Raw genomic sequence first — 19,305 nt, forward strand, 5'->3', positions numbered from 1 at the left:
AAATACATAGCTGGATGTCACGGTAACATAATATTTTAACTGAACAACTGAGACAAAACAGTGCAGCCAAGACTTACAATGCATTTGACCGATACAATACAACATCAATTTAACAACCACAAGAGACTCACCGTTTTCTCCGCGATGTTTTCCTCAGCAACTGGTAATACACTTTGGCAAAAACGCATCCATTTTCGTCGATGTCTTCAGAGAAGCCATGTTTTTCTGCCACAGATTTTCCATAATCGGTCAGAAGAAACCTTCAAAATATATACAGACAACGGCCACTGTGAAATGACAGTGTACGTCAAGCTAATATTTATCTATGGAGATAGCAAAAAACCGTGCACAGAAACTGGCAAGTCGTCTAGTTAGCGAAACAGACTAACAATGCTAACGATGCTAATTTGAGTCAAGAATTACCACAGGAATTAAACAGAGGAACGGAGAAATTTTTGCAAACAAACTCATTTAAGGTGAATCCCTAGTAAAAGAACCCGCCATAGATTTCCGATGAAACTTGGTATGCTGTTGGAGGTGAAGCCGGGTCGGAAAATAAATCATAGTCCCAGGCAACTACTTGACAAGGCTATGTCATGATTTCCGAATCTTGAACTTTTAGCCTAATTCGTTCAAGTTCGTCATTCGCAATCCCTCTTAATCTTTCTCCATCCTTGACTATCCTCCCCCCTCTTTGATTTATTCATACCACTATTATGTGTTTTCTACTTCATTGACCTGGAGGTCCCTGCAGGTTCAAATTCTCCACCCTGTCGCTATTTGGATTTGTTCTCGGTAGTCCCGAGTTCAACTACTCGACCGTGTTGTGTAAATAGCCAACTAACTGGCCAACCTCACACCAATTGGGACTCTTAACAGTTTATGTTCTGTTTGAAATATTTGTTTATTCATTTACAGTGTCCCCATATCGCAATTTGCACAACAGTACTAAATACATTTGACACTCAAATAAAGTTATTTTTTTTATTTTTGTCTTATTTTGTTTTGAGGTTTATTTCAACTTAAAGGCAATTTGTCTGTTGCAAAAATGGCTTTCAATAAAGTTTGTGTCATAGCTCCCTTAACCAAACCCCTTGCTGTCTTACTTGGCCACTCCCTTGGTGTTAGCGTACAGCGTTTCTGCTTTCTGCTTGGCTTCGCCCTCCGTCAGGCGGTGGTTGAACTGTAGAAGCAGTTTCTCTGCGTACTTCTGCCCCGCTCCATAAATACGGCCATAGTTGAAAATCTGGGACAAAAAAGACAGAGAATGATTGAAGAGACCGGAAAAGAAAGATTACGTAGCAACTCAAATAACAGCTGAAAGAGAAAACAACACCACCAACCGACAGACATAGCACTACAAAGATCCGTGTAACTTCGTTGATTAGTCGTGGCATGGCTGTTGCCAAGCAACAACCAATCAGCTCTCAGAGACACTTCGCGGATCTCTGTAGAGTTACGTCACTAGTCTGGGATTTGTCGTGCCCAGTCACAGATGTCTTTCAAGCAGAGGATAAATTGAATGCACAAATTATCGGTGAAAAGCAATTTTAGTTCACAATCATAACATATATTGAGACATATCGAGCCAATACTAACGTGAAGACAACACGCTATACTACCTGGCAACCTGAATGACTGACTGACGGAAGAACGGAACAGAAATAGACGAATGGACAGACTCACGGACCCAATGACCGACAGATCGACGGACTGACTGACAGACAGACTGACGCACGGACGGACAAAGCCGGAGACAGACGGACGGACGGACTGCCTAACGGATAGACGGACTGACGGACGGACCGACTGATCGAACGACTGACTTCTTCGCTTCACCTTCAAATCATAATACTCTCACCTTCGCGTGGTCTCGACTTATTCCAATAGTGTGAGCGGTCTTGCTGTGAAGGTCTGTACCTTCTGACTTCTTACCCTGCAATGTCATCCAGCCAAACGCTGTACTACCTGCATAACAACCATCCAAAGTCCATCAGGGTGCGTAAACTAAGCGTTTCACGACGGTTTTTAGCTTGCAGTCTGCCTACCTAAAACTCATTGTCTTCGCCCCGATGAAACATGCGTGTAAAAGGGGGCGAAGGGGAAGCAATTTTGCAAACCCTACTTTTTAAAAAGAAACCTCAATTGAGAAGATAAAATAAACCCAAAACGGCTCTTGCTCTCTCAGTAGTGACAAAGTCAGTATTGTGTTTACCAAGCTAAAGGTGAGAAATGTTCACCAGCGGAAAATAGTGTCACTTTGTATAATTACCTAGAGAGGTTCTGTATTTCGCACACACTTTAACTGACGTCTCTTTAAACGATGATAAAGAGATGTAATTTGTTTACATCTATCTTTAATTGTTTGCAAGGCTTTCCTGGCTTAAAAGCTTAACGAGAACCGTCCAGCAACGAAAAACACGCGGAATGATTTGACATCCGAAGCCGTACTGTAAAATCCAGGCGCCCCTGCACAAATTCTCCGGCCACCCCGAACTCACTCTGAGGGAGACTGCTGGCCAGCAATCTTGTTTCGCGTTGAACTTATCCTAAATTACATTTAGCCACATTTAAAAATAATTTCTCTACTGTCTTTACACGATGCGCTCCAGAAATTCATAGCACAACAGTAGGAAGTAGTACCTTTGCCTCCGAGCAAGTCTAATGAGCTTTTGATATAGATCAAGTTAAAATGGCTCACCATGAATCCCCGCAAAATGAGCATCTCCTAAAATAGCAGCAATCCAGAGCTCCTGGCTGTCTACATCAGCCCCTACTAAACAGTAGCCTGGAGGAGCCCGCACCATGGCCTTCAGCTCTGAGCCAACACGATCCTCCTAAAGACAAAATCATAAAATTACCACATCATAGCCGTGACGGCCTTTGGATATCTGATTTTAATCAGGATTTAATTTCTACGTTTTCTCTTTAGTTTTAAACCCGATCGAGAAGATATATCAAACACCTAAGAGACAATTCTTCAAAAAATACTCTGCTGCACGCTTTCAACCCTCCTTTCGATGTTTGGAAATGTGGTAAAACACGATCTCTCGTGTATCTTACATGAGTAGTAAGCTGGACTTCCGTAGTGTTACGTGTTTCACCTTTTGATGAGAAGAGAAAACATTGATTGCTGCCGAGGCTACGGAGAAGCCGTTATAATCGTTTCCATTGAGAAGCACGGATTACTGGCAGATGGCGTTGCGCCCACAGTATCAAGGGCAGCGTTGTTGCGTGTGGCATATGGTTGGTTTTGTCACGCAGCCCGTGCCCTCAGACTCACCGCAAGGTGTTGGTCTGTCAATATCTTCTGCTTCGATTGGGGCTTCGATTGCCATGTCGACTACAAGTTTATTCGCTTGTGGAAGTATTCACCAGTGTACGAACGTTGTATTCACGTGACGGGAGGAAGACAACATGCTTTTATGAGCTTATCGCCATTGTTATGTGACCAAGTCTTCACTCGGCAGCATTCAACTTGCTCTCAATTTAATTACTAGTTTCTATGCCTGTTGTTTTTATATATTTCATTTTTGGAAACCATCAGCACTCACTCTGGGATTACTGGCTGTCAGCCAAGTAGGTTCAACTGCTCTCCTTGTTACTGTCCCTGCTGTGATCACACGAGGCAAGATGGCGCCATACATGTTGTCAGCGCTGTACTTTTCAGATCTGCAATGGGAAACGTTTACGATGAAAACACCAATATTCCTAAGATAGAAGAAACTTTCACGAAATCAATGTGCCAATTTACTGAGCAACCGCAGTGCTTGTTCCTTACCCAGTTATTTCCGAGGGTAGGTCGTCCTTGTCAAACCAGACAGCCAGCTGTGATCTAAAGAGAGACAGAAATAAGTAAACACACTCTCTTATCAAGACAACCTGCAAGAAATGTGCCACATTTATGATTGAACACCCGGGGGGGGGAAGGGGGGGGGAAGGAGGCGAAGTACCCATCGGGAATTTTGAAAAGTGCCCATAAGAGGTATCAAGGTCCTGTTTTGTGGGCGTGGCTTGGAATTGTTTCACCCTTAAGAGGTACACAATGCTCAACAACATATCAACTGACATTGAATTTTTTCGGCTCAATACCCTAAAAGGTACCGCAAAAGCTCCAGCCGTGGACCTTTCTAGGCTGAACACCCTAAGAGGAATCAAACATTTTTTTAACGCCTTAAGGTACAATGAGCAACCCTGTCCGTGTTATATGAAGTCTCCCCCGAGATGAACAATTCCCATTTTAAGTTTTACATGTAACTAAGTTGGGATGCTTATTGTCAGTCTCGTCAATCTAATTTCCCCGTATGCCTTATCCTTGATGCACTATTTCACCAACATTCCTTTCTTCGTTACCCTCATCATTCCAAAAATCTCTACAAATTGCATCACCTAACTCTCTTCTGTGCGTTCCTCCAGGAGGATATCATCTTGTTAATAATCAGGGTTTTGTGAGCACTGTGGTCTCCAGAGGACACCAGTGTTCCGTCCTCCATTTTGCTGATGTAGTCTTTAGCCAGCGGGTTTCCACAACGATACTTCTCACCATTCTGAAACAGCAAAAAAAATTTCTTCAGTTACTCGACTTGGGAAGGCCTAAATGTATTACGAGAGTTATTATATGACTGAGAAAATTACTTCGTTGTGATTAGCTGAGAGCAGGCCAATTTATCGTTAATTTTTAATTTCCACTGCAGTGCAAATTAACGCGCGCGCTTTTGTGATTTTCCCAGTCATACAATAAAAGAGTAATAATTTTGTATGAAGGCTTGGGAAATTAAGGATTTACACTACTAATGATATTTGAAAATTCTTTCAAATTGCAATTCTGAGAGAATTTTCAAATATCGCGAGTAGTGTAAATCCTTAATTGCATTCGCATTCATACGATTACCTATACAAATAGAATTGATGCGCAGTGCTTGAATGCAAGACGGTATCACAATTTGCAAACTCAGTACAAACTAACCTGTAAAGCTGGCGGTTTTCTCGTGCGATGACAAAATAATAGCCAGTTGTTTTGCCTTCGTGTCCCAATGAAACCCTCCAGCTACAGTCTTAGGCCCTGTCCACACTAGATCTACGCCGGAGAAATTTGAAAATGCAGCTTCATTTCTACAGTTAGGCCTTCCGTCTACACTTCTCTGTCACGAAAACGGAGCTTTCCAAAAACGCTCTTCAAACGGAAGGAAGTAGAAACGCCGGCTTTGCGTTTTAGTGAGGACGGAAAACAGTTTGAAAACGGTGTTTTTCAAAAACAATGATCTCACGATAATCATGTGATTTTCCAGACCGAGTTTTCCTCAAACACAAATCCAAAATGACTGGTGATTGTTGCGTTTTCAAATTTCTCCGGCGTAGTGTGGACGGGTCTTAATAAGTAACGGTAAGTTATCTCTAATTACCTTGTGTGGTATACGGAAGAACCATACTCCTGGAAGATTAACGTCATTGTAAGGTCCAACACCATGATAAAAATCAGGTCTGCTTTCTTCTCCTGAGGTCGCCCCTGAGGCTTTAACTCGAGGCTCTTTCTTCTTTGGGGCTGTTTCAGGTTCGTCTTCTATGGTCTCGGTCTTATCCGAGCCGCTAGAAGATTTCTTGGTTTGAGAAGATTTTCGCGGCCTCATTTCTTCCAGTTCTGAGCTCGTCCAAAGTTGATCTTCATCAAGATTGTATACATCCATCTCATCATCGGCAAATTTAGAATCTGTTCCGTTTACCGCTTCACGATTTGCGTTCATACGGTGCTTCTTCCAAAGGTTTTCAAATGCGCTGAAAAGAAAGAGAATTCTTGGATCCGCCCCTGAGTCCTTTTAGTTTAACAAGTTGGTCACTAGATACACATCTTGAGACTGTAGGTCTTGGTAAAAAAAATACTAAATATATCATTGTACCTTGTCGGGAATGTTGGTCCTTGTTCCTCTACTTCCACTTGGTCGTCCTCATTTTGAGGCAAACTGATTTGATTGGCAGTCAAATTGTCCATCCTGCCAGGCACAAGGTATCCCCAGCCATGTTTACGGGTGTAGTGCAGCGGGAAGCCATCCCATGTCATGCGCAAGAGCGAAGGTGCCACCTGACACTGTGCGCTAATGTTCACAGGCCCTTCTTTCCATTCTTCCTTGTCTGATGGTCCCATACATAGAGATCTGTACCAACTAACAACAGGACAAAACAACAGTATATGGATGACCAGGGTAACTGGTCTTGTAATCCAGAGGTTCCTGGTTAAAGCTCTTTAACAGTGCCTCTAGCCTACCAATAGCTAGATTTGTTCTTGTTAGACTGTCAGACACATGATCAAATCCATGGCCGTGCTATGCAAATAGGCTGGTTTCCCGGTAGCTTAGATTCTTAACTATGTTGGCTTGCTTCATATGCATGGCCTGGCAAGCTTGAAGCTTTAAACACAACCTACATAAAATAATAATGTTCCTTTTTGGCCCCACAAGTTAATTTTAATTTTAAAAGGCTCTCCTATGTGAAACGCTAAGTGTACAAGCACTCTTGATACCTCATTTAGTGAATTCTCAGTTAGAGTCAGTCACTGGTTTTTGTAATACGTACTGCGCGAGCTATAAAGGAGACGATGTCACTTCTTACTTGCTTTTAATATCTAAACAACATGGCAGGAACTACATACAAAATATCGCAAAGCATGATGGTTCACATGCTGATTATGTCACTGGAAGTGCATTTGAAGCACATATCATCACAGTTTTGGCCTGAAAAATGCTTGGTTAGTCATTTTCAGAACATTCTATGGAAAGGAGGTGTCTGTCATTTTAGAATGCTATTACTTCAAAATGAAAGTTCTTGCATTTCATGAGCGGGTTTTATTCTAAAAATGGAGACAGTTTCTCATTGCACAACTCCTTTAATGACCCACTTACTTGGGATAACCCGGTAACTTCTGCCGTCTCTTGTACATCACATCTACAGCTGGTGGAATAGTTGCTAAGATGTCAGAGGAGTTCTTCAAACCCTCAACAACTTCAATGCTATTGTCATCAATCATCTCATCTTCAAGAATGTCTGTGCTTAATCCACCTTTACTAGTTGCGCCTGTCTCTGTTGAAGAAGCATCTGCATCCATCTCTTTGCCACTGCTTGGCACATCTTTAGTTTTCCTTTTCTTTTTTGGAGGTTTTGGCTTTTTAGTTCTTACATCTTGGACTGACCAGTCCATGTCCCAAAGCCAAGGGTCCTCTGCATACCTAAAAAATCATAGAGATATGTACAAGAGCTTCAACATGGTACTCACCTTATCCATTCTTTGTGGCTAGAACACCCAACTTTGGTACCAACGTGCTAAGTAGCATGGCTACAAGGGTTCACACACTTTAAATTTATAACTCTACTTTTGTGTGGTATGACAGGCTTTTTGTAGTAGCCTTATGGTGTGACTTAAATGCTTGGGTAGCCCTGTGATGGACTAGCATCCAGAAAAGAACACTCCTAAAGCTGGTTGCTTAAATGACATGAAAACTGATGTGTCAGTCTGACGGGCTACTAAGCTTGAATGATAACATACCTCTTCCTAACCTAATCGAGGTCTGTAATGTACAGAAAAAACAAAGAACCCTTATTAACTTGTAGAAGACCACATTAGTAAGACATTTGTTACTGACATCTCTACTGTGTGTCTGACAAGTTCAAGAAATCACTTCTAGTTATGCAGAATGGCTTTAAATTACTAAGCAAATGTATGTTGAAACCAAGAAAAGTCTTCAATTTAAGAGAAAATTCAATCAACTTGTTTGATATTTAGAATACAAGGACAGTGCTAAATGACGTCAACCAAAGATAACTTAGACCGAAGCTTCTAACACTTTTTGACTTATGACAGAAAAAAAGCCTTGGGAGCTCATCCAATAATAATATTATTATTTATAGCTACAGTAGCTATTTTGGAAGTTGGACAGCAGGAATGTTGCAAACCTTTTTCCATGAAGGTAGTTACACGTGTCATCAGCTAGTTTCATCAGTGAACACTTCATTTCCTTCTCCAGATCTTCATAGGTGTCATCAGCATCTCGTATGTAGTTTTCCCAGGAGCGATCAACTGGAAGATAGGCAGATCCCATTTCTAACATCCCCGCAAAAGACACAGGGTGAGGAAATCTATCCAGGTATTTAGGCCACAGGGCCGCAAATACTTCCTGAGTTGCTGCAGTATCTTTTGCACAGTACATTACCAAATCCTGTTACAAAAGCCAGAGTAATACATCAACAAGACCAAGAGAAATATTCCTCCTGATAATTTTGAGCACGCATGCATGCCCCTGCTATCTACATAAGAATCCAAAGGCTATTTAACAGACAGTATTTTTGCTAAAGCAGAGAGCTGTCAGGGACACTAATACACATAGCACTGTTTTGATGATTTTGTTATCAAAGTTACATTACCATTTGCTTAGTATTTCAAAGATCTTCATAAGTATTTTTGCTTTCCATACACCTCAGCCACTAGATCAATTCAGCAATTCTCCCTCACCATTGCTGACGTCACTACGGACCACATGAGATTGCGTGAGCAAGCTTGCTTTCAATGTGCGACATTGTTTGCCAGGACAAGACGTTAGTCGCGTCAAGAGTATTTTATCTTCTTTTATAGCGTTTTTAGGTGAGAGCAATCTCCCGGCGCTGTTCTATTTGGTTAGTTTTCGGGTACAATTACCTGAATTAACGCTACTTGTACGGCTATTTGGAAGCTAACTGCTAATTTTTACGCTACTTCGCAATCGAAGCTGTGTAATGGTGGGAAAAGATTCTGAGGGCAGGTCGCCCGTTGACGAGTCCCTCAAACATGTGGAGGAATCTCCTGAACTCAACCGTAACCCTGAATCGAGGGAAAAGGACAAGCCATTAAAAAAGGAGGCTGAAGTTTCTTGAGAGAAGAGGAAAACAGCTTCTCAAACCAGCTCTTGAAAGACAACATCCGTGGCGAGGAGCGACTTCATTGAAAGCATAAAGCCTCAATCTCCCAGAGCATGGTTGAGGGCTTTCAACACATATCAAAGTCATTGTCTTCGGACATTGCAGAGGTTATCTCAAACACTGGCAATCCATCTAAGCGTTCAGATGACGATCGCTTATCTACAAGCGACTCGGAGGACGACCAAAGCCCCGCTCGAAAAGTCCCATGAGGCGCGAGTGCCACGGACAATGAGTCAGTTGACCTCTCTATAGATTCGCTCTTTCCTAAGGGTAGCGAAACGAGCAAGGACAGTGAGAAATCTGAGAAAACTGCCGAAAGTGATTTTTAGGGTCCAGTGCCGCTGAATATGATCTTAATGAGGCATGTTCAAGTGATGTGGACCCAAAACTTGCCAAGACAATAAATAAAATGATCCGGACAAAGTTGTCGGATGATAAGTTGAAGAAAAACTTTCAAACTACAGCAGACCTGGGAACTGTGAAAATGTAACAGGGACTAAAGTCAATCCTGAAGTCTGGTCTAAAATTAGATCAGGCATGAGGAGTCGAGACCTTAAGCTCCAAAGACTCCAAAACATAATTCAGAAAGCAATGATCCCACTGGTCAAACTTGCAGATCAGTGTATGAAACGTGAAATTTCAACCTTGAAATTGTCAGATGAAAATGTTGCTCGAACCTTACTGGATGTCATTGCCTTGTTGGGCCATGCAAATTGTGAGCTCATTCAGAGACGACGAGACATGATCAGACCTGATCTGAACAATCAGTATCAGCAAATTTGTGCTGAACATGTTGGCTTTACTGATTTGTTGTTTGGGAATGACCTTCCAAAACAAATACAGGACATAAGTGCCACCAACAGGGTTGGGCAAAAGCTACAAAGCGGTACCAAGGCCAACGATAACCACCAACGCAAATCTCACTTTTCAAAAAACGGCCAAACTCACCGACCCCACCCCAACAACTGGAGAAAACACTGGCAAAAGCCACTCACTCCATTCCGCAAACGGCAGGAGAAGGTGGAGCAAAAACAGTAGCAATCCACAGTGTGTCGGTGAGTAAAGACTGTAAATTAGTGGATTTAAAAACCCAACCTGGGATATTTAAAGCTGGAAGGGTTAAAGGGTATTTGTTAAACTGGGGCAAACTTACAACAGACCCACATATTTTAAATATGGTCAAAGGATGCAAAATTGATTCTGCCCAGCTCCCTCACCAGAGGCAGCCACCTCGCCAACACCAACTTAGTAACAAAGAAGCTGAGACAATCAGTGCTGAGATTAGAAAATTAGTCCTTAAAGGTGTTCTCTTAAAATCTTCACACGAGGAAGGTGAATTCCTATCCACTGTCTTTTTGAGACCTAAAAAAGATGGAACTCATCAGATGATCCTCAACTTGAAAAAGTTGAATAAATTTGTGGCATACCATCATTTTAAGATGGAGTCATTAAAACATGTTATTAGCATGATCAGGCCAAACTGTTTCATGGCATCTGTGGATCTCAAAGATGCATATTATTCAGTACCTATCCACCAAGATCATGAAAAATATCTAAAATTTGAGTGGAAAGGCCAGCTCTACCAGTTCACTTGCTTACCTAATGGTTTAGCTTGTGCCCCTCGATTATTTACAAAGTTACTCAAACCTGCTTATGGCACACTCAGGAAACAGGGTTTTCAGTCAGTTGGCTATATTGATGACTCCTATTTAGAGGGTATCACCAAGCCTGAATGTGAGAATAATGTTCAAGCCACCACTAAATTGCTTGATACTCTGGGCCTTTATGTTCACTCACACAAATCAATCTTAGAGCCATTACAGGTTCTAGAGTTTCTAGCTTTTGTCTTAAATTCTGTGACCATGACTCTCACTTTGTCTCATGCCAAGGCAGAAAATATCAAGCATGTTTGCAAAGATCTTTTGACCAGAACACAACCTACCATCAGGGAAGTGGCAGTTGTCATAGGCAAACTTGTGGCCAGTTGCCCTGGGGCTGCCATGGGACCCCTGTTCTAAAGGCAGCTAGAACATGACAAAACTGCAGCTAATTTTGATGAAAGCATGGTACTGTCACCTACTGCAGTGTTAGATCTACAGTGGTGGGTTGAGAACATTGAAAATGTCACTAAACCCATTTCACAAGGTCATCCGTCTTGCACTCTTAATACAGAATGATGCATCCTTACAGGGATGGGGAGCAGTTTTTCAGGGACGATCATCAGGAGGCCGCTGGGCACCTGATGAAGCTCACCAGCATATTAATTGCCTTGAATTAAAAGCAGCTTACCTGGGATTACAGTCCTTCTGTACAACCTTGTCTCATACCCATGTGAGAATTTTTGTTGATAACACCACAGCAGTTTCTTACATCAATAATAAGGGTGGCACTCATTCACTTAAATGTAATCACATTGCTAGAACCATTTGGATGTGGTGCATTGCACGGGATATTTGGCTATCTGCCACACATTTGCCAGGAAAGTGTAATACTGCAGCTGATAAAGCCTCCAGAATTTTTCATGGCCATACAGAATGGAAGCTTGATTCCAACATTTATGTGTCAATCACACAAGCCCTAGGGGCCCCATCTATTGATCTATTTGCATCCAGGCTTAATTTTCAGACTAAGCCCTATATAGCTTGGCATCCTGAGCCTGGTGCATTTGCTATAGATGCTTTTTCTGTTGACTGGGGAGAACACTATTTTTATGCTTTCCCTCCCTTTAATCTCATTGATAGGGTTCTGCAGAAGGTGGAAGCCGACCAAACCTCCGGGATACTTATTGTGCCACAGTGGACAACACAGCCATGGTTTCCAGTTTTGATGCACCTCCTTGTTCAGGAACCTTTCATTCTTCCTCGAGGAAAGAAAGTACTCCAGCTGCCATACAACCCCAATGCCATTCACCCACTCCACCACAAGTTGACTCTGATGGCTTGTAAATTGTCAGGATGTCTTTACAAAGTCAAAGACTTTCAGAGCAAGCTATTGACATTGTCATGTCATCATGGCGAGAATCAACAAAGAAACAGTACAGGACCTACCTTGTGAAATGGTATAAGTTTTCAACTAAACGGTCTTGTGATCCCTTGCAACCAACTGTAACAGATGTTATTGAATTTTTGACTGAACTTTTTCATTCTGGCATTGGATATAGCTGCTTCAACACAGCTTGGAGTGTATTGTCAGCTGTCATTGTTTTTCCTGACAATACACCTGCTGGTAGCCATCCCCTAGTGGTAAGATTCATGAAAGGAGTATTTGAGAGGAGACCATCTTTACCAAAGTACAAAAGTACTTGGGATGTTGATGTTGTGTTAGAATATTTACGCAAATTTGAGCATGGTCAAAAATTATCATTGAAGGGGCTCTCTTGGAAGCTCACCATACTGTTAATGTTATTGTCAGGTCAGCGAATTCAAACTATACACCTGCTAGATATTAGGTACATGACCTTGACAGAGTCTTGTTGTTCATTTTCTATTTCTAAACCAGTGAAACAAACAAGACCTGGTACACATGTACATGACCTTGTTTTCCAGGCATATTTTAAGGATCCTGGACTATATATTGTAGAGTGTCTACAGGAGTATGTCATTCGTACAAAACCTCTTAGAGGTGAAGAAACTCAACTCCTCATAAGTTTTGTCAAGCCACATAAGGCAGTTTCAAAAGATACCACTGGAAGATGGGTCAAGTGTGTTTTAGCAAATGCTGGTATAGATACAAACCAGTTTGGAGCCCACAGCACTCGTTCAGCCTCAACTTCAGCTGCGAAGAGGTCCGGTTTGGACATGACAACTATCATGAAAGCTGCTGGATGGTCAAATGCATCTACTTTTGCTCGGTTTTATAACAAACCCATTGAACATAGTCCTGATGCTAATTTTGGTCAGGCAGTCTTATCTAGTGTGTAACAGTAAAGTTTGTATACAACTGCTGAGGTGTCATATTGTACTTTGACACGCCTACTGTTTTTACATTATACTTGTTGATTTGATATTGTTGTCTCGTAATCACCTTACTTTGAAATCTCACGTGGTCCCATAGTGACGTCAGCAATGGTGAGGGAGAATCAAAAATTAGACAAGCCTACCTGTAAGTGAAGTTTGATTGTGATTCTCCTGAGCCATTGCGTTGGAACGAAGGGATCACGTGCCCACCCGACAATGTTAAAATCTGAAGGCAAGCTTGCTCGCGCAATCTCACGTGATCCCTTCGTTCCTACGCAATGGCTCAGGAGAATCACAATCAAACTTCACTTACAGGTAAGCTTGTTTAATTTTTGATTATAATTATAATTATAATATTTTAGCCATAGAGCATTTACAACATATAGGTCACCAAACAGTGTGCAACACCCAATTGAGATCACACACACTATACCTGAAAGTTTTCCCGCACATCATCAAGTGTTCCATCAACAAATATTTTCACCAGTGATTTGTCTAATTCATCACCACCACAATACAAGTGGTGAAGGTTTACAAGTTTGTTGCCAGAACCAATCAGCATCCAGGGTACTTTTCCAATGCGTCCAGCATTAGCTGATTCCCAAAGGCTACGCTGAAGACTTGTGAAGCCTGAGATACACATGTGGAGACTCAGAGTGTCCAGGAAATATGTTTTAGGTCCCTAAAGATGAAAATGCAAACTGTCAGTTTTAACACAAGACAAACTAAGACACTAATAAAAAGTGCATGTTTTCTATTAGTAGGTGGTGATGCAATAAACAACTGTCTCCAAATCCATATTTCCTATTCTAATCCAGCACAAAAAAAATTCAAACAATAAGTTCAAAGTTACGACTTGAGGAGGTTAGGGGCCCAGACAAGAGTGCAGATTAGGGTCCAGTTATTGGGGTCAGACTTGGGTTACAAGATTAAGAGTCAAGTCCTGGATTGAGGTATACTTTAGTATAAAGGTCAAGGTTCCTTTTAAAGGTCCATGTTTTGAACTATCATTGACACAGGGGGTGCACTGAACCAAGTCATGCAAAAAGACAAGCTTTTATTTCAACAAGTTTCCTAACAAAACGAGTGAACATTTCTCACCTTTATATAACATTGCTCCTTTACGAAAGATCTGTCAAAACCAACAGAATGACCAATAACAAGCCTTTCTCTCCACTCAGCTGTTGTCCAGTCCTGGTTGTCTGTAAGCTCTAATGGAATGTATAACTTAGGAGTTGGTCTGACAAACCAATTGTAACTCTTGTCTTCGACAAGTCTTGGACTGATCCAACAGTACCTGGGTGAAGAAGATAATAAGAGGAGAAGTATAAAATGGATGTCTCCCAGAGTTACCCCTAAAGCTTCAATGAACACAGCATAGTTCTTAACTTTTAGTATATCAGCATTACTAGTTGGTATAAGGTAATTTATTTGAATTGCCCTATTTTTGTCATTCACCCACACCCTCGGTTGAAGCAGTAATTCCTACTATATTTTCAAGACATTTTGACTGAAGTCTTGAGCTACTGTTACTCTTTTACTCTCAAACATTTACCAATCTATGGCACCATCAGGGAATGTAAAGAAAATATTCCACTGTGCATGATATAAAAGCAGTGTAGGTGACACAAATAATTAGAATATATAATAAGGACAATGATTTGTACAACTGTGGCAATAATAACACATTGAGGGACCACGTCCGTGGGCTTATTATTCCAACACAACAGCCACATTCCATGATCTGTTAATTGGAGATCTTGTTTTCAAGCTGAATCCTGGCCCCACAGGTGAAAGAATACCTGTTATTGTTTCAACGCGCAGTGATTACCGACACATAGCACAATCGACAATGCCATCTCGTAATACCGGGAACTTAATAAACATCAATTGTTCTGCCGGATTATCCTTGAATGGATATTATAATCATCTAATGACATTATGCACATTCAATGCTCGTTCGGTTAAAAACAAGAGCGCTGTAATTTTGGACTATATATGTGATTGCAAAGCTGATCTTTTTGCAGTCACCGAGACTTGGCTGAGTGCAGACGATGTAGCTGTACGGGTGGAGTTGTGCCCCGACGGGTACAGGTTTATAGATCACCCCCGTCTTGGGCGTCCTGGCGGCGGAACAGGTCTAGTATATCGAGATTCATTGGGTGTTAAGAAAGTTGACACGGGTGAAAAGGAATCATTTGAATTCTCTGAGTGGACTGTTACGTCATCATCTTCGCACAATCTCCGTGTTGTTATCATCTACCGTCCGCCATACTCTGATGAACATAAAGTGTCAACCAATGTTTTCTTCACCGAGTTTTCGACTTATCTTGAATCCATTCTTCTGTCTAAGGAACAGCTACTGATTACCGGTGACTTTAACATCCATATTGATGCTGTTGATGATCCTGACTCTCTCAAACTGTTGGATCTCTTGGAGTCTGTTGGTCTACGGCAACACGTCTCCCAGCCAACTCATGTTCATGGACACACACTAGATCTTATTATCACCCAATGGTCTGACCAAATCATCCAGGATTCACCACAAACTGATTGTTTCATATCAGACCATGCATCACTTCTTTGCAAGCTACTTCAAGATAAACCAGCTGTGACAACTAAGAAGGTCACTTACAGGAGGCTCAAATCAGTGGACCTGGATTCACTCAAAGCTGACTTAGCTGCCTCTGGATTGTGCCAAGAACAATCCGATGAGTTAACTAATGTCACCCTGGATGGAGTTGATGCGCTTTTACGTAACTATAACAAAACTCTGTCCAGAATGACCAATTGTCATGCGCCGTTAAAAACAAAGACCTTGAGGGCTAGACCGAGGGTACCTTGGTACAACGCTGACATAGATGCCACTAAACGAATATGTCGGAAAGCTGAGTGAAGATGGAGAAAAACTAAATTGCTGTCAGACCTGATTATCTTTAAGTCTAAGAAAAATCACGTGACTCACCTCATGAATCAAGCTAGACGGGCGTTTTATACCAACTTTATCGATGAGAACAGTGCCGATCAAGGAAGGCTATTTAGAGCTACCAAGAAACTCCTTCTCAGAAAGGATGAATATTATTATCTTTTCCTGACTATCATGACAAAACGGCCCTAGCCAATGACATCAACAGCTTTTTCGTTCGTAAGATCACCAGAATTCATTTGGACATCGATGCCACTGTTGTGGATGATGGAGTACCCAGTCCACCTGAAGCAGAAGTCGTTCCAACATGTTTATCTTTAAGCGCCTTCCACCCGCTTACTGAGAATGATGTATGGGCTTTAATCCAGACGTCAGCTAAGAAGTCTTGTCTAACAGACCCCATGCCAACATCACTGGTTGTCGGTTGTCTTGATGTGCTCCTCCCCGTCATCAGGCGCATAGTTAACTCATCGCTGTTCTCAGGCTACTTTCCTGGTGAATGGAAGGAAGCTCTTGTCAACCCCCTCCTAAAGAAGGCTGGCCTTGATTCGGTGTTTAAAAACCTTCGACCTGTGAGTAATCTTCAATTCCTATCAAAATTGACAGAACACGCTGTATTTGACCAGACGTACAACCACATGATGGATCTTGGCCTGTATCCTCCACTCCAGTCTGCATATCGTAAATGTCATAGTACCAAGACTGCGCTCCTAAAAGTCCAGAATGATATACTAATGAATATGAACCGCCAGCACGTGACACTTCTAGTTCTTCTAGATCTCAGTGCGGCTTTCGACACGGTGGACCACAAAATCTTACTTCATCGTCTACAGTCGAGTTTTGGTATCACAGGAACGGCTCTGAAGTGGTTTAAATCTTACCTTTCTGACTGATCGCAAAGCGTCCTTTTAGACGGCTGTCTCTCTGAGAGTTCCAAGCTGCCACATGGGGTTCCTCAAGGCTCATGTCTGGGACCCCTGCTATTTACAATCTATTCTAGCAAGCTATTTGAGGTGATAAAGGATCATCTACCTGTTGCACATGCGTATGCAGATGACACGCAACTCTACTTGTCCTTCAAGCCCGACACCACATCAAGTCAATCTGATGCAATCGAAGCAATGGAACTCTGCATAAAGGCGATCAGAGCGTGGATGATTACTGACAAGTTAAAGCTAAACGACGACAAAACCAAATTCTTAATAATTGGTACACGACAACAGCTTAGCAAGGTGGACATCGAGAAGTTATCGGTGGGTGATGTGAGTGTTGCCCCTGTTGCTGTTGCAAGAAACCTCGGAACCTGGTTTGATACCAACCTTAGTCTAGTGACACACATTATGAAGACATGTAAAGCTGCTTTTTATCATCTGCATAACATTAGACGTATTAGAAAGTTTCTTACGGTTGAGTCTACCAAGGTGCTAGTGCATGCCTTCATAATGGGACGCATTGATTACTGCAACAGTCTTCTCCATGGTTTACTGACCACTCATATTAATAAGCTACAATGTGTGCAAAACGCAGCTGCTAGGCTAATTTGCTCGACTCCACGTTTTAGTCGCATTACTCCTGTATTATATTCTTTACATTGGTTACCTGTCAGATTCAGAATTGTTTATAAGATTTTAATAATTACTTTTAAGGCCATACATGGCCAGGCACCAGACTATATTTATAATCTTATTTGTGTTAAAAATCCCTCCCGGTATGGTCTACGCTCTAATTCTCAAGTTTTATTAGTACCACCATCCATGAAAATGAAGAGAACACTTGGTGACAGGGCATTTACTGCTGCTGCACCATCACTTTGGAACAAATTGCCATGTGCAATAACAGAGGAGGACAATTTTAACCATTTTAAGTCCAAACTGAAGACATTTTTATTTAGAAAAGTGTTTGAATAGCTCTTGATGTTTTCTATACATTTTTACTAGATCCCCTGTTTTTAATATTTTAATTTTTAGCTCGTTACCTTAGCCTAATGTACATAATTATTGCAAATAATTAGTTTTAAATTAATCACACTATTCATAGCATATCGTTTAATTTATATTACTCATATGGTTTGTTAGGCGCATTTGATCATATTCACATGTTAATTTGCACCTTAGAAATATTAAATATTATTATTATTATTATTTTATTAAAATCACTAATGAGTAGCAGCAAGAACAGAAGATCTATGCTGACCTTATCATTCATGAGCCATTAATTAGGGGCAGACCTTTTTAAAAGGACTATTAAATACTTTTAAATGACAGTTTTCCCTACCCTTTCCATACTTCAACCTGTGAAATTCCTATTTATCCTTTTATATACCTACAGCATTGAAAACGTACCCCTTTCAGACAGAAAGGGTTGATTGATGAGAGGGAGTACACCCCCTCCTGACAGTATGCCAAGACATACTTTGAAATCCACACCAAAGGTACTCTTGAGTAACCCACATAAAATGAAGCACAGGATGCCTGTTCATATACACTCTAGCACTGGATGTACTGGAAAAATATTATAAGCAGGTTAGAACTTGTTCTAATAATGATTTACCATGCTGTAGGAGAGGCAGCCACCGCAATCACAGGAAACGGTCCCTCATTCATGCAGACCTCAACATCAAAGATTAAGGCATCCTCTTGTGGGACATCCACAGGTGAAGTGACCAATCCCTCATCAGTATATACATACTTTGTCCACCCTGGAGAGTAACTCCACTCATCTGGCATAGCAGAGAGTGTCACATCTGCTAAAATCTGAGCTTTTTCAAAGTATGGTCTACTTTGCTCTTCTGCTATATTTCTGAAGTGCTCATCGACATTTGAACCAAGCAGAGGTGGAAGTTCGAAATCAACCTCAGGCAGAACCGTTCCACTCTTGTTCCACAAGTTATGCGCCTCCAAATGGTGTTGGCATTTTTTCACCATCTCTGAATCGTAGATTTCCATTTTACCATGGAATACTTGATCGTGTAATGAGCTAGAAAGCATCTGGATTTCAAGAGGATTGAACCTCTTGAGCTCCTCTTCTTCTGAGCTTGCAGTGGCCTTATCTGGAGTAAACGGCGTTGTTGAACATCGGTGGTTCGACAGACAAGGGACGTGAAGTCGCGTTGGATTTACTGTTCGAGCGTTGCGAAACACCGCTTCAAGAGCGCGATACATATTTTAAAGCGAAGATTAGTGTAAAGTATGCCTATTTAGTAGAACATATATTGGGCAAAGCAGAAAAGACTGGCAAGAACATGGAGGAGACACTGCCTTGCCCTTGCCGCCATTGAAACAAATTCTCACTCACTAGGGGATGACTAGGTACTTGTTACATTGTCATAAAAATTATAAAAAAGAGTATAAAAGAAGATCCGAATTTTTCGTACATGTAAAAATCTTGAGGATTTTTTAGTTTCTTTTTCAGCATTAAAACAGAGGAAATTCTAATATCGAATTTATTTCTTGCTATTTCTTTTCAGTTTTTTGTTTGTTAGTT

At 41.4% G+C, this 19,305-nt stretch overlaps 1 protein-coding gene and 2 pseudogenes across 3 annotated transcripts in view; 2 read left to right on the plus strand and 1 right to left on the minus strand.

Annotated features, from left to right (window-relative positions):
- LOC110042165 (DNA polymerase subunit gamma-1-like) overlaps nucleotides 1-19,150 on the minus strand; it is a 31,217-nt gene extending 12,067 nt beyond the window's left edge. The window contains exons 1-14 of one of the 3 annotated variants that reach the window (XM_089296299.1): nucleotides 18,373-19,150; nucleotides 13,998-14,193; nucleotides 13,330-13,578; nucleotides 7,942-8,204; nucleotides 6,894-7,217; nucleotides 5,895-6,158; nucleotides 5,403-5,772; nucleotides 4,390-4,547; nucleotides 3,782-3,835; nucleotides 3,555-3,672; nucleotides 2,702-2,837; nucleotides 1,862-1,968; nucleotides 1,107-1,246; nucleotides 132-260 (exon numbers count right to left, since the gene is read on the minus strand). In XM_089296299.1, coding sequence (XP_089152425.1) covers nucleotides 132-260; nucleotides 1,107-1,246; nucleotides 1,862-1,968; nucleotides 2,702-2,837; nucleotides 3,555-3,672; nucleotides 3,782-3,835; nucleotides 4,390-4,547; nucleotides 5,403-5,772; nucleotides 5,895-6,158; nucleotides 6,894-7,217; nucleotides 7,942-8,204; nucleotides 13,330-13,578; nucleotides 13,998-14,193; nucleotides 18,373-18,983 — 3,119 coding nt within the window. In that variant the 5' untranslated portion in view covers nucleotides 18,984-19,150. Of the gene's footprint in view, nucleotides 1-131; nucleotides 261-1,106; nucleotides 1,247-1,861; nucleotides 1,969-2,701; nucleotides 2,838-3,554; nucleotides 3,673-3,781; nucleotides 3,836-4,389; nucleotides 4,548-5,402; nucleotides 5,773-5,894; nucleotides 6,159-6,893; nucleotides 7,218-7,941; nucleotides 8,205-13,329; nucleotides 13,579-13,997; nucleotides 14,194-16,854; nucleotides 16,956-18,372 lie in introns of those variants that run through there. The other 2 variants (XM_020747522.2, XM_089296300.1) reach the window with 2 other exon arrangements.
- On the plus strand, nucleotides 8,488-10,068 carry LOC149108435 (uncharacterized; annotated as a pseudogene).
- LOC149108436 (uncharacterized) lies at nucleotides 10,593-12,099 on the plus strand (annotated as a pseudogene).
- Nucleotides 19,151-19,305: the final 155 nt, after the last annotated feature.

This window comes from Orbicella faveolata, unplaced genomic scaffold (assembly GCF_042242905.1).
Source record: "Orbicella faveolata isolate gen_17 unplaced genomic scaffold, um_ofav_v1 contig_26, whole genome shotgun sequence".
NCBI classification, from domain to species: domain Eukaryota; kingdom Metazoa; phylum Cnidaria; class Anthozoa; order Scleractinia; family Merulinidae; genus Orbicella; species Orbicella faveolata.